Source organism: Choristoneura fumiferana, chromosome 13 (genome assembly GCF_025370935.1).
Source record: "Choristoneura fumiferana chromosome 13, NRCan_CFum_1, whole genome shotgun sequence".
In the NCBI taxonomy this organism is placed as follows: domain Eukaryota; kingdom Metazoa; phylum Arthropoda; class Insecta; order Lepidoptera; family Tortricidae; genus Choristoneura; species Choristoneura fumiferana.
In genome coordinates, this window is record NC_133484.1 from 9,503,985 (window position 1) to 9,517,000 (window position 13,016).

The 13,016-nt window shown below is 35.9% G+C and overlaps 1 protein-coding gene across 1 annotated transcript in view; it reads right to left on the reverse strand.

Annotated features, from left to right (window-relative positions):
• Positions 1-5,976: 5,976 nt before the first annotated feature.
• The window catches only part of LOC141434010 (lachesin-like), a 78,809-nt gene continuing 71,769 nt past the window's right edge, over positions 5,977-13,016 (reverse strand). Inside the window, exons 8-9 of the mRNA XM_074096214.1 lie at positions 11,031-11,201; positions 5,977-8,837 (exon numbers count right to left, since the gene is read on the reverse strand). Coding sequence (XP_073952315.1) covers positions 8,497-8,837; positions 11,031-11,201 — 512 coding nt within the window. The 3' untranslated portion in view covers positions 5,977-8,496. The remainder of the gene's footprint in view (positions 8,838-11,030; positions 11,202-13,016) is intronic.

The window sequence follows — 13,016 nt, forward strand, 5'->3', positions numbered from 1 at the left end:
GACACGAATTTCTCCTATGCACCACATATCTCAGCATGTTTGTTTCTTATTTAGTCACTTAAGCAGCGACACTATTCCATCCTATTTCTATGTTTCACTTTGTATTTTGGGATGACCGTAAAAGTAATAAAATTTGGAGTTGAAATTAAAAATATAAAAAGACTCCAAAGACCAATCTTAAAATCGTCCTGCTAATCGTACCCCTATTAAAAATGTGAAAGTCATGGATTTTAAATTTTCTATAAAGGTTACTGGATTTTTGGAATAATAGGTAGGTACTTACCTAGTAGGTTGATGTTAGTTTGGTTTCGTTGATCAACATTTACCCCTAACTCTAAAAGTAAGATGAAATGTAGTATCATCCGCATTAAGCCTGACCATGCTTTTTGGCTTACCATTTTGTATTTTAAGTATAGAAAGTCATGAAAAAATCCCTTCATGCCACGTAGTTACAAACTTTTATGAGGATAGAATAATATTAAAAAATTGTATCTCGAAATCTAGTGTTATGTATACGCAAAATACGGCTTCCTTTGATGATACCAATAGTTATAATTTAGATCAATAAAATATTCTTGTTCTGATTTTTATTTAACGTTTACTGTTACCTACTAATATTTTAAGAATTATTGTCAACAGTAACCGCCTTTAGTAAAATAGTTTTTTTATAGTTAAACAAATTTTTTGTCCTTTACGATAATTTGCAATATAAGCATAATTAATGTAATAACTTGATTTGAGACGTGAGTTATTCGTTACAATATCGTTAAGTATCGATAAAAAATAATTATCTTAAAAATTGAAGTTGCCTTTGCCTGACAACGTCAATTGAGGAACAATAACCAAATGATTGCTGAAACGTCCCGAGAAAAATAAATGAAAGAATAATAGGAAGATGAAGAACATTGACAACTTGTGATTTATCCTCTGAAATGATGTTCTTTTGTTTCCTGTTCCAGCCGATATTACTCTAAAAAAGTATTTTCTACATCTGTTGATATTTAGGGTTCCGTACCTCGAAAGGAAAAAACGGAACCGTTATAGGATCACTTTGTTGTCCGTCTGTCCGTCTGTCAAGACCCTTTTTCTCAGGAACGCGTGAACGTATCAAGCTGGAATTGATATCGAATACTCAAATCTGCGGTCCCTTGAAGCCCTGAAAAAATCAAAATTCTAAGTCAACGCAATCAAAAGTTACAGTCATTAAACAACGTGTTTCCATACAAATAGCAGTGCACTGAAAACCTATAGGGCACTTCCAGTTGTCCTAGAAACTTGAAATTTGGTATGAATGTAGCAATAAGACTCATTTAATAAATTTGTGATCGACCTATTTATTTAAGTACCTACATCCATGTATTTTATTACAATACCATAAGTTCTACTGATAGTTAATTTTATTTGCACTTACCTATATAAAAGTTGGTATTATAACACAACTAGAAAATTCTGTTTTTTTTTATGTCTGTCTGTAAATATTAATTACCAATTTAATATGACTCCACACTGCGTACATTTTGCTTAAGAGTACGGCTCTGCATACACTGGAAGTATTAAATCACCCGGAAAAATCGAGAAATATCTTCAAGACACGATTCCCGTTTACGTACCTATAAATGTGCACGGAACCCTCGGTGCGCGAGTCTGACTCCCACTTGCCCGGGGCTACCAACAATTAAATTGAAAACAAAAGAAGGATTGAAAAGTATTTGTATATAAAATGCAAGGATCTTATCGTTTAAAAGCGATTTTACACACACACACACACACACACATATATATACTATAATATTTTTGTGTCTGTATAAATTTTGTGTATTGATTTGTTACTTAGGTATAAGTTTCTAGAAACGATGCACTTCTGTTCTTACTTTCTTAGTCACCCAAAGGGGTAGATGTACAGTCGAGGGCATACATTTATATGCAGCCGTAGCGTCAAATACACGTTATTGGCATAAAGGTGTTTAGATATTTTTGTCGTCTTGGTAACGTACATATATTTATGCCCTTGACTTTACGTACGTGGATAATAAAGCGCAGCGATATAAATTGAATGAAATTACGAAGTTTATTGTGTTACGAAACACATTGCTTGGAAGTTATTTTCGGTTATGATTACCTATTCTCACTCGTCTTTTACCCGCGGGCATATAACATCTGTAACAAGTTGAGCAGATTTATCTGAAAGTAATTTTCTGAGCGCATCTGGCACTGCGGTATGAGAGATTCAGCTGATCAATATTCCGGAAGTTGCCTCCAAGAACTGTGAAATATGTCAGTCTCTCACTCAATCCCCGGAGTTATTTATAAGAACAGTATTATGAAAACGCACGGCTGCCAATTTTAGGGGCGTGAGAATTGTCCTTCAAACTCTGATTGGTATCAAGCTTACATTAACGGCCTAACTTTATCAAGTAACTGTTATTTTCACTTTAATTGATCAGTAAGATAATAAATTATGTTCATAAAGAGTACAATAGATGCAAGTTTATCGACGACGACTAACTAGCCTTTAAAATCATTTTTTAGCAGACAAGAATATCTTCAACGAAATTTGTTATGAAGGTCTGTTAGTTTGTTTGTTACCTTTTCACGTCTAATCCGCTGAACTGATTTCGATGAAATTTGGTACCTACACAGACAGTTTGAGTCCCGAGGAAGGAGTAGAATAGTATTTATCCCAAAAAATTGCGTAGTTCCCGCGAAATAGTGATGAACGAGTTCTACGTGGACGCAGGTCCCAGCAACAGCTAGTGATATAATTCGGTATGGACATCTGAAATAACACATAAAGCTACTTTTGTCCCGATATTCCTACGAGATGGAGATAACATTTCGAAACCTCAACCGCTGGATATAGAGACACAAAATTTGGCACAGGAGTTATATATGCAAAACGTTAGTCAAATCTGAGATGTATATTTTCAGAATTAATTCCTATGGGTAATTAGTAAAATTCCACAATTTCCATTAAATCTCATGGCCATGCTCAGCTCATGACAGATAACGTGTTAAGATATAACTTGAGTTATGTTGACACCTCTAGGTCGTTTTTAGATCTTCGCTCGAAATCCAGACTTATTCTTACGCTCCAAAAAAGTGTAATAGGTACCTACCCATAACACAAGTTTTGCTACTTTTAACTTGGTCAATTGGTTTCAATTGTTCCGCGATAGTTATTTTAAGGTATTTTCAATACTCTTTGGCCTTAAGGCTTCTTACTAGCCCAATAATAATTGACTTGAAATCTCCTGTGAATGACTACTGCCACGACCGTAGCTGCATGATTTATGACCGTAATACAATCGCCACTTTTATATCCGACATGATATTTATTACTGTTTATGGTAAGCACGCGTGATTGTAGGAGATTTCGTTGTCTAGCACAGATATTTTGAAGTAATATTGCTGCTTTTCGAGGATTTAAACAAATAGACACTATCGACTGCAAGAAGCCGTGGAAATCGAAGTTCGTATCGTACCGTCTCTCTCACTCTCATTTTAAATAATATATAAGCTTCAGCGGGACGGCTATACACGAAGTTCGAATTTTGTTCTCCGTAGTAAAGGGCTAGCACACACCGGCAAAGAAACTTAATTGTAAGTTTGAAGTTCCCAATCTGCAGTGGGATGTATATAGGCTGAGGTAATGATGATAATGCAACAAAAGGCAAGTACTTATCCGAATTTTAAGCGTAAATTTTAAGTTATTTTCCTTCCTCGCGCACGTCCCCCTCCCCTAGTAGTTTTTAATTTAATCCACTTCACATCACTCAAATCATTCTCAAATCACAGAGGGCCGAGGCAAAAGTGCAAAACGTGCATAATAGGGAATATTACTGCACTTTTCTGCCGTCAGAGTTCAGCACTAGCATAAACCGTTAGTTTTTTTGAGTATCTTAAATGTCCGTTGGATTCCGTAATATCATATTATTTCAATATTTTTTTGGAAATATAGCTTTATCGTTACTATCGATGTAAAGTAAATAGGTAAGTATCATGTTAATTTGTTACTAATTAATTTATCATGATTTCTATAGGTACTCTTTGGTCATGATCCGTCATGGCGACAAAATACCTCACCTACCGAGCACCTACCTAAAGAGAACTGACGTTGTCAAGGCGGTTTGCGCTAGTGTCGCCCCCTGCGCAGATCTTTGCCTAATATGCCCTCTTCCATTAAAGTTTTGATCAAAATACTGACGTCTCCGCTCCGCTTTAAAACGAGCGCACCGCATCCTTATTCGCCAATGCTTTCCACTTCATTGAAGCTATTGTCTTTGCATCTGATATCACGTAAAAACGACAGTTTGCCTCTTTTTCCATTACTTGAACACAACAAACATACGAAACGTCAAGTTGCATTTAACATTCACAAGGAATCGAACCCTGCACTAAATTATGAATACGTAAATAATAAATATGCAACCGGAAGTATATGTGGTATGCCCATAATATGTGTGGGTAACCGTGGTAGCCTGGATAGTCGTGCGTGGGTTAAAAACCTCTGAGTTCAAAAGATCTGAGTTCAAGTCATTCGTAATTTATGTACGAAATACCATGACCATTACGTAAAAGAAAACATCGTAAAGAAACAGGAAACATCAGCGAAGAAATCCAATGATTTGTGGAAAGTTCCCAATCCGCACTGGATCCATATAGGAACTACGGCCCGAGCTCTTTGAAGATTTGACTCCGAAGCCTTTTGCTTCATAGTCAGCAGGGCTACTACGAAACTCGAAGTTCGTGTCGTGTAGAGGTGGGTAAATCCGGATCTGAAGATTCAAAAGAGTCAGATCCTCAAGCGGATCCGAATCCCTTAATGACATCTTTCAAATCTTATTGACTCCGGAGTTACTAACTCCGACTGGATCGAGCGGCTCGCCTCGCTCGTGATCGCCGTCACGCTCACTCACACTGACTCGCTCCGTCCGCTTGCTTTCGCTCTCGCTCGGCTCGGATCGGATCGGCAGGGCTACTACGAAACTCGAAGTTCGTATCGTACCGTCCCTCTCGCTCTCGTATTAAATAGTATAAGTGTCAGAGGGACCGCACGACACTAACTTCGATTTTGGAGTTTCGTAGTAGCCCTGCGGATCGGATCTTGGACTTGGATCTTATTATCTATGTTTGGTTGGTCGGTTCGGTTCGGTTCGGTTCGTAGTAGCTCTGCGGATCGGATCTTGGACTTGGATCTTATTATCTATGTTTGGTTGGTGGTTCGGTTCGGTACTCGGACTTGGACTAACGAACGAATCTTTCTCTCTCTCACGAATCTGTACTTCAGTTCAGTCAGCGGGTGGGGCACCGCAGTACCGTACCGACACCGACCGACCGAACCGAGCCGGGGCGGATCGGCCATAGATAAATTAATAATCGCTCGAAAGAACCGGAGTCAATAAAGGAGTCGGATTCAATAAGCGGATTCGGTACCGACACCGGAGCTGGATCTAGTGAGACAGATCACTTCGCGGAGTTGAGATTACCCATGTCTAGTGTCGTGCGATCCCTCTGACACTTATATTATTTAATACGAGAGCGAGAGGGACCGCACGACACGAACTTCGAGTTTCGAGTTTCATAGTAGCCCTGCTGCTTCACTGACCACTAGCCAGTGGCGTGACGTGAACATTTTCATTCGAAAACCCCGAACAAAAAAAAATACACTTACCTCAAGCGGCGAGTACAGAAAGAACGTGTTGAGAGAAACCGAACGTGAGTAAGATTTTGTATGCAAACCTTGACGTTACTTGCAATACGTGACATCGCTGATGTCATTGAAACAGTTATGGAGTATAATTAGAAAAATTAGCAACCCGGTTGGAACCGTGTTGTTACAGGGCCACGCCACGGCTATCCATTGGCCTAAATACGGTGGTCGTCTATTCGAAGTATCGTCGTGCAAGCAAGTATGTATTCATCAGAGAAGGATTATCGTTTTCCGAATGAACAAAGCTAGATTAGGTATATTTTTATTTTAAAATGTCATAAAATGATATCAACATCTTAAAGTTAACACTGATAAATAGAGTTGCATTCATAATGTCATTAGTTTAACATGATATTCGTATATTACGTACAAATACAATAATGATTGTCAAAGTTTATTGTCATTAATATAATAAAAGTAATCGTTACGTTATAGTTTACAAGCAATGAATATTTTAAGGATAGTTTAATATTATATTGTCAAAGGTGCATTAGAGTATTATTGCCACTGTCCACAAACATAAAATGTACTATTATTGTCACAAATAAACATGTTTGCGATTAAAGTAAGACTTTCGATTCAAGCTTGAGGCGGTTTCATTGTTTGCACGACAGAGCGGTAGATAAATGTACTATGCAAATGTATGGAACGCCTTGCGAGCGCAGCGCCAGAGCGCCACCGACGCCGGGACGTCATAATTTATTGCCGCTCTGTTGCAGTGCCACTGTTGTCATTGTCACTGTAGATTGTTAAAGCTACAAAACCGGTAGTGTCTTTTTCAACATCGACATTGGCGAAATCATTAAAAAAATAATTTAGGGGCTGTTTCACCATCCATTGATTAGTGTTAACTGACGGTTAAATGTGATGCCGTCTCCGTCTATTCGAACAAAACAAATAGAGACGGCATCCAATTTAACCGTCAGTTAACACTAATCAATGGATGGTGAAATAAACCCTTAATATTATTTCGAAAGTCTACCAAGTGCTTTTGAAAATTAAGCATATCGGTTCGATCGAGACTATACATTTAGTGACAGATCAATATCTGGAATATGAAATATCCATCAATACTAATATAAATGCGAAAGTTGGCCTCTGTCTGTCAGTCTATAATGGTCTGTAACCTGTTCACGCTTAAACCGCTGAACCAATTTTGATTAAATTTAGCATGGAGATAGTTTAAAACCTTAAAAAAGAATAGGATAGTTTTATCCTGGAAAATTACATAAATTCTAAGCAGACAAAATCGCACAGCCAATGTGAAATAAAACGTATTTGAACGGTATCAGCCCTTTGATTATTTTGATAATCGGCTTACTTAATATAAATTCCATATAATATGCATTTCAATATTATCTAGGTAGGTACTCAGCAAATGACTGACCATTATTTTACTCAACAAATTTTGGTACACTTTTAAGTTGTGTTTGTATAAGTTACATATTTATTCACGATGTGAGTAAAATATTTCTTCGTGATTAATAATAATTAAAACAGTTTGGATTCCTTGATATTTTCAAAATCTGATCCGTTATTATATTGCTCTTTAGTGTATAAACACAGTATATAATGTTAATATGTAAGCATGTGTCATATGAGCGTAGTTTTTGTTCACGCATGTCTAATGATATCAAATTAACATCTAACTAATATTACCCTTATCAAAATGCATGTACACGCCCACTATTCCTACAATAAATTCATTCTTGTTACTTATTTCTACAAATTTTTAGGAAGTCCAAAAGGAACTTCTATCTCTACGATTTATTAACTTAAGTATGTATATTTGAATGAGCCGAATACTTTATTTTAAATACACTATTCGGAAGACGTAAATTTATTATTACATTAATTTCAAATACTTTTAGCTAAGACGTTTTTGTTTCACAGCAAGTAAAGAATTCGTACAATTATCTTTTCAAATTTACAATTAAAAATATCCAAATCTATACATATGTTTAAAACAAAATTAGCTAATAAATTGAATTAACATGTTCATTATTACAGGAATATTTTTTAAATTAAAACATGACTTAATATTTTTAAAGTATATATTTTACGTACGTATACCTAGTTATGTTACATTCTACATCATATTACAAAAAATATTTTGAGTGGTGCGATCGAACCTTGCGTCCGTTCAGTCGTTCGTACAAAACAAAGTATGGACTACTTTATTTCGACTAACCACTATGCTATTGTCTATACATGCAAGTTACACATCGGTCTAAACATAGGTGTATTGGTCTCTATACATCCTTATACTACGGCTATAATTGTTTTTATTATCGTATTGTCATTATTATGAAAATAGGCCTAGTATTTAAGACAACTTATGCAATACAAACATGATCAATGTGCAGCACTTTTTCATTATTGTTTTTGTTTCATTCTCAATAAGGATTGAAACATTAATATCTACAGGCTTTTTTATATTGTCAATATCATAAGTTACCTTTTCAGGTAATAAAAAGTTTAACATACTACAAAATTACTTTAAATCGTGTACAAAATCTCTCGTAATGACAATTGATATGTCATTAAATGATATAAATGTTAAAATTGCCCACTCAAAGGTCTAACAAAAAACAAACCCCAAGAAGGTGGAACCAACCTCGTACATTTTATTGTCTCGACTTACAATCTTAAGGCATTCTAACTGATCTATAATGCTTATCAACAACAACGATGTTAATGGGCAAACATTCTAACAACTTCAAATGTAAATACAAAATTCAACAGCCATGTTTATCACTATGCTGCTAAGTAGAAATAAATGCGATTTATGTAGAAACTTTTATTAGAACCGCGAGCATCACGAATGAGTTAGTTAAGCGAATGGTTCCACTGTAAACTACATAGTGCGTGGGAGGGCCAGAGGGTCGAATTTTTTTCCGTTCGGTCCTCTGTGCATATTCATTGTACGTGTTGTTAGATGCGTAAGCGTTAACGCTGTAGGTGTTAATCGCGTTATTTTCGTGACGTGATTCGTCGACGATGGCATTCTCGCTCTTGTGATGACGCTTGGGAGCATGCGTCGTCGCTTGCGTCGTTGTCGTCGGCGCTGGAGTCGTCGTCGTCGTTGTTGTCGTTGTTGTTGTGGTTGTTGTGCGTTGCGGCGTTTCTGGTGATAAAAGAGAAGGCTGGTTTAAGTTGGCTTAGTTTTGACTGAAAAATTAATTTGTTTTTTTTTGCATGTTTAAGATTTTAAGGGTTCCATATTTCAAAAGGAAAAAAATTGAAGGTATCAAGCTTTCCATACTTTTACGGTACTTCCGGTTGTCCTAGAAACTTGAAATATTGAGCTAAAAATAGCTCTTATAGTACAACCAAAAATAAAGTCCCAAAAATATTCTATATGTCTGTCTGTTTATGTCAATAATCTTCTAAAATGATCACATTTTGCTTAGGAAATGGACTGTGCTAACACTAAATATTTACAATAGCTACAAATTTTAACGGAACTCTCGGTGCGCGAGCCCGGCAAGTGCACTTGCCGGTTCTTTAAAACCGAAAAAAAATTGCTGATGCGCCGGACGAGATTCGAGACCGCGTTTCCTACACGAATCCACACCTTTCGGCGCACTCGAAAAACTTTTTAATTAAAAAAAATCTTTAGTTTCGTTGAGCAAACAAAAGTATTTTTTAAATTTTAATTTGACCCCTCGTAGAGGGATTTAAAAAAATAGTCAAGTGCGAGTCGGACTCGTACATGAAGGGTTCCGTAAACAGTTCAGTAAAAGATTTTCTTAAAATTCTTCTGATATAAGTTTTTTTGCTGACTGTACTTTATGCCCCTGGTTAATAAAGTACTCGTCAAGACGAATCAAACAAGTCCAAACTCGATGCGGTCGTATCGCTTATCACAGAGTTCCTATGGTCACCCGCTAGTTTTATCATCAGATCAACTCCATGTCATAATAATATTTATACATGTGTGTAAAATTTCAGCTCAATCGGTTGAAGATATCCACTTCAAATTTGAGTTGAAAGATTCCACCCGAGCAAACATAGTTACATTACACTGCAAACAAGTATAATGCTTGTAATAAGTTTTTGTTAAAAATTTAATTTTTAATACAAGTTGTTTTTGCCGAATGTACTTTTTGTTGACTGTTTGCCATTGCATTTTCATCTAAACTACATATCTGTACTTGACTTGCATTGTCATCTAAACTACATATCTGTACCAAATTTTAACTATTGAGGAGTTCCCTCCTGCAGAGACGACCCTGGCAAGACCCCCAAGATGTCACTACCAGATTATTGTATTGTCACCAAATTTACATGAGTATGCCAAATTTCAAGTCCTTCGGACTTCTGGAAGTGGGTCAAATTTAGCTTTCAAGATTTGACCCAAACAAACAATAAATAAATAAATAAATAAACAAACAGGGCAAGCTAAAGAAAAGCTTCTAAAAATATCACCAAAATGTAAGCACTTGTGCAAGTATTTCGAATAAAAAACAAATTGAATTCTCATCCTCTTTGGTTCTGGCTGTTTGCTTCTGAAACCACTGCCCGCGCCGCGCGCGGCTCAAAAGAAAATGGCTGTCAGCGCGGTTTATTCCCGAGAAATTCGGCGGACTTTGTATATTAAAATATTAAAATAATAAGAAGCTCGACTAGTGTGAATAAATTTTAAACTGTATTATAAACCTTGTAAATAATGTTAAACATTTGGTATGATTTTTAGTGTAAAAAACAATAGGTAAACTTAGTGATTAGTATGGTGTGGATTTGGCGAGCGCTTTATCAAAGTTGGCTTCATTGAGGTTTGTGGTTTATAAATTGCTTTATTAATTTTGCACAAAAACGAATAAACCACACAATCAGACAGTCACTATATTATATTATCGAAGCGTTTATAAAACATCATTAAAATCGCAAACTTAAAGGTAAATATTCAAACGACATAGCCAGCCGTTGCTAGGCGACTCGGTCGCCTTAGCAACGGCTAATAACGCCTATCAACCAAAAAACGCTGAAAAAACACGTTTCTTGTATGACAACCCCCTTTAATTTGTAACTTTATTTTATTTTTAGTATTTTTTGTTATACTGGCCACAGTAATACATAATCTGTGAAAATTTTAAGTGTTTAACTTTTACGGCTTAATAAATAGAGCCCTGTGACAGATAGACAGCCAGACAGACAGACAGCGGAGTCTCAGTAATAGGGTCCCGTTGGCACCCTTTGGGTACGGAACCCTAAAAAGTACTGAATCTAGTCTCATATGTTTTAATAAGCACAAATTCTGCTGATTTCAAACAAAATAAATCATGATTGAACGTTCATTTATTACCTAGATATTTACCTTTCATCGTGACGACGCCGTCGGCGCGGCCATATGCATTAGCGGCTGCGCATGAGTACTCTCCAAAGTCAATTTTCTTCAGTCGTGTAATTGTTAAGTTCATCCTCAACGCGTACTCATTTATTGTCTCTTCCGATATGATGTACTTCGAACTGTTCATTAACTTGGCACCTAGAAAAAAATATCAATTTCCTAAGTTGAATTATGAACCAGCTGAAATAAATACGCTAAGACGCTAATGCTTCCACTGTGTACATCTTTAGGTACCTACTTTAAGTTTTTTTTCTTAAATATTAATGCTTTCGGTTTTTAAAGAAATTCAATACAAAATCAGCAGGAATTTTATAGATATTACAACCTAAGGTATGCAACGAATAAGGAGGAAATAGGAGGAGGAAAAAGGAGGAATACTAGATCGACTAATGAAATAGATAATACAGGGTATATGATTTTCATACTAGCGCTTCGAATGTTTTTTTAAAGTAAGTCATGTATTTGCTTAGACTTGGCAATCGCACACAATGCTTTACTCGTACAGTAATATAATAATTAAAACAGTAATATAACAATACTAATTAAAACATAGATTATACTCGTCAAACTGAACAACAAAGTTCAGCGACTTTTAAAAATATATTTTTTTTTTATTACACTTTTAAGTTTATGCGAAGAAGCAATGTAATGCAAAATGCTTGTTGTTTGTAGGGTGACAGGCGATGTCAGTTGTATTCCAGGATGGTCTGAAGTATTTAATTTGTATGAAAAAGGGAAAATCCAACGACTCCCTTATTTTTAAAAATCGCTGAACTAATGTTGTTCAGTTTGACGAGTACGATCTATGTTTTATTTTTTTGCTCGTATTACAGGCCACACCCGGTATAAGTGATCACTTTTGTACCTCGTCGCTTTCACTCGGTACACAATTTCGTATGGCTTTTCAAACATGACGTTAAAATGACAAGGTACAAAAGTGATCACTTATTTATGACGTTGACTGTACTCGTATATGCACCTATTGCTCAAACTGCATGGCTAGCGCTATTTATGCTCAATTAGGATAATTTAAAATATATTATTATCATTATGTAGCCATCCGTTGGCCATGTGTATTACAAAATGAAGATGTTTAATATTGATCCGGTCATTATAACACGTTCCCAAGGATAGGTTAATGGTGAAGCATCAAACCTAATCAGCTTAGTAATCTGGAGTTAATTTGACGTACTTATTATTTGAGAATTATAAAATGTGTTCCTCTACGGTTTTAAAATAAATAAGTCGGTGGAAATCAAGTTCTATGGACACCCCCGGTACTGGCTAAAATAACTAACTAGGTAACATTTCATCTCGAAACTTTTTTGGAGTATAAGGGCTGCGTTGCGAGACTTGCATGTTTTTTATGTTTGTGATGGGATATTGTATTGTCCGTTAGTTAACAATTTATAAAGAGTTAACCAAATTATTTTTTAAACACATAATGACTTGGCCATCGCACTCAACGCTTTACCCACTCATACTCGTATTATGTGTATCGCTCAAACTGCAAGGCTGGGCAAGCGTTACCTTCTATTAGAATTACTTTCAATAGCTAACGTTGACGACTATCCTTATGTTATTATGTAGCCTTGCGTTGGCCAAGTTATTTAGGTGTTTAAAAAATAATTCGGTTAATTCTTTATTTGAGAACTATAAACTGTATATTTCCACGGTTTTAAAATAAGCAAGTAGGTGAAAATCGAGTTCTCCCGCCGGTACTGACAAAAATAACCAACTTGGTATAACATTGCATCTCAAACCTTTTTAGCAATATAAGAATTTCGTTGCGTTGCGAGACTTGCGGCTTTTTACAGGTAATGTTTTTGATGGGACAGTATTATCCATAAGTAGTTTTCCCGTTTAATACATTTTCAAATGTGTAGATATTCATGTTCATGAATGCTTCATACATTTTACTAGAGAAACTTTTGTAGAGCGGGGGTCAACACT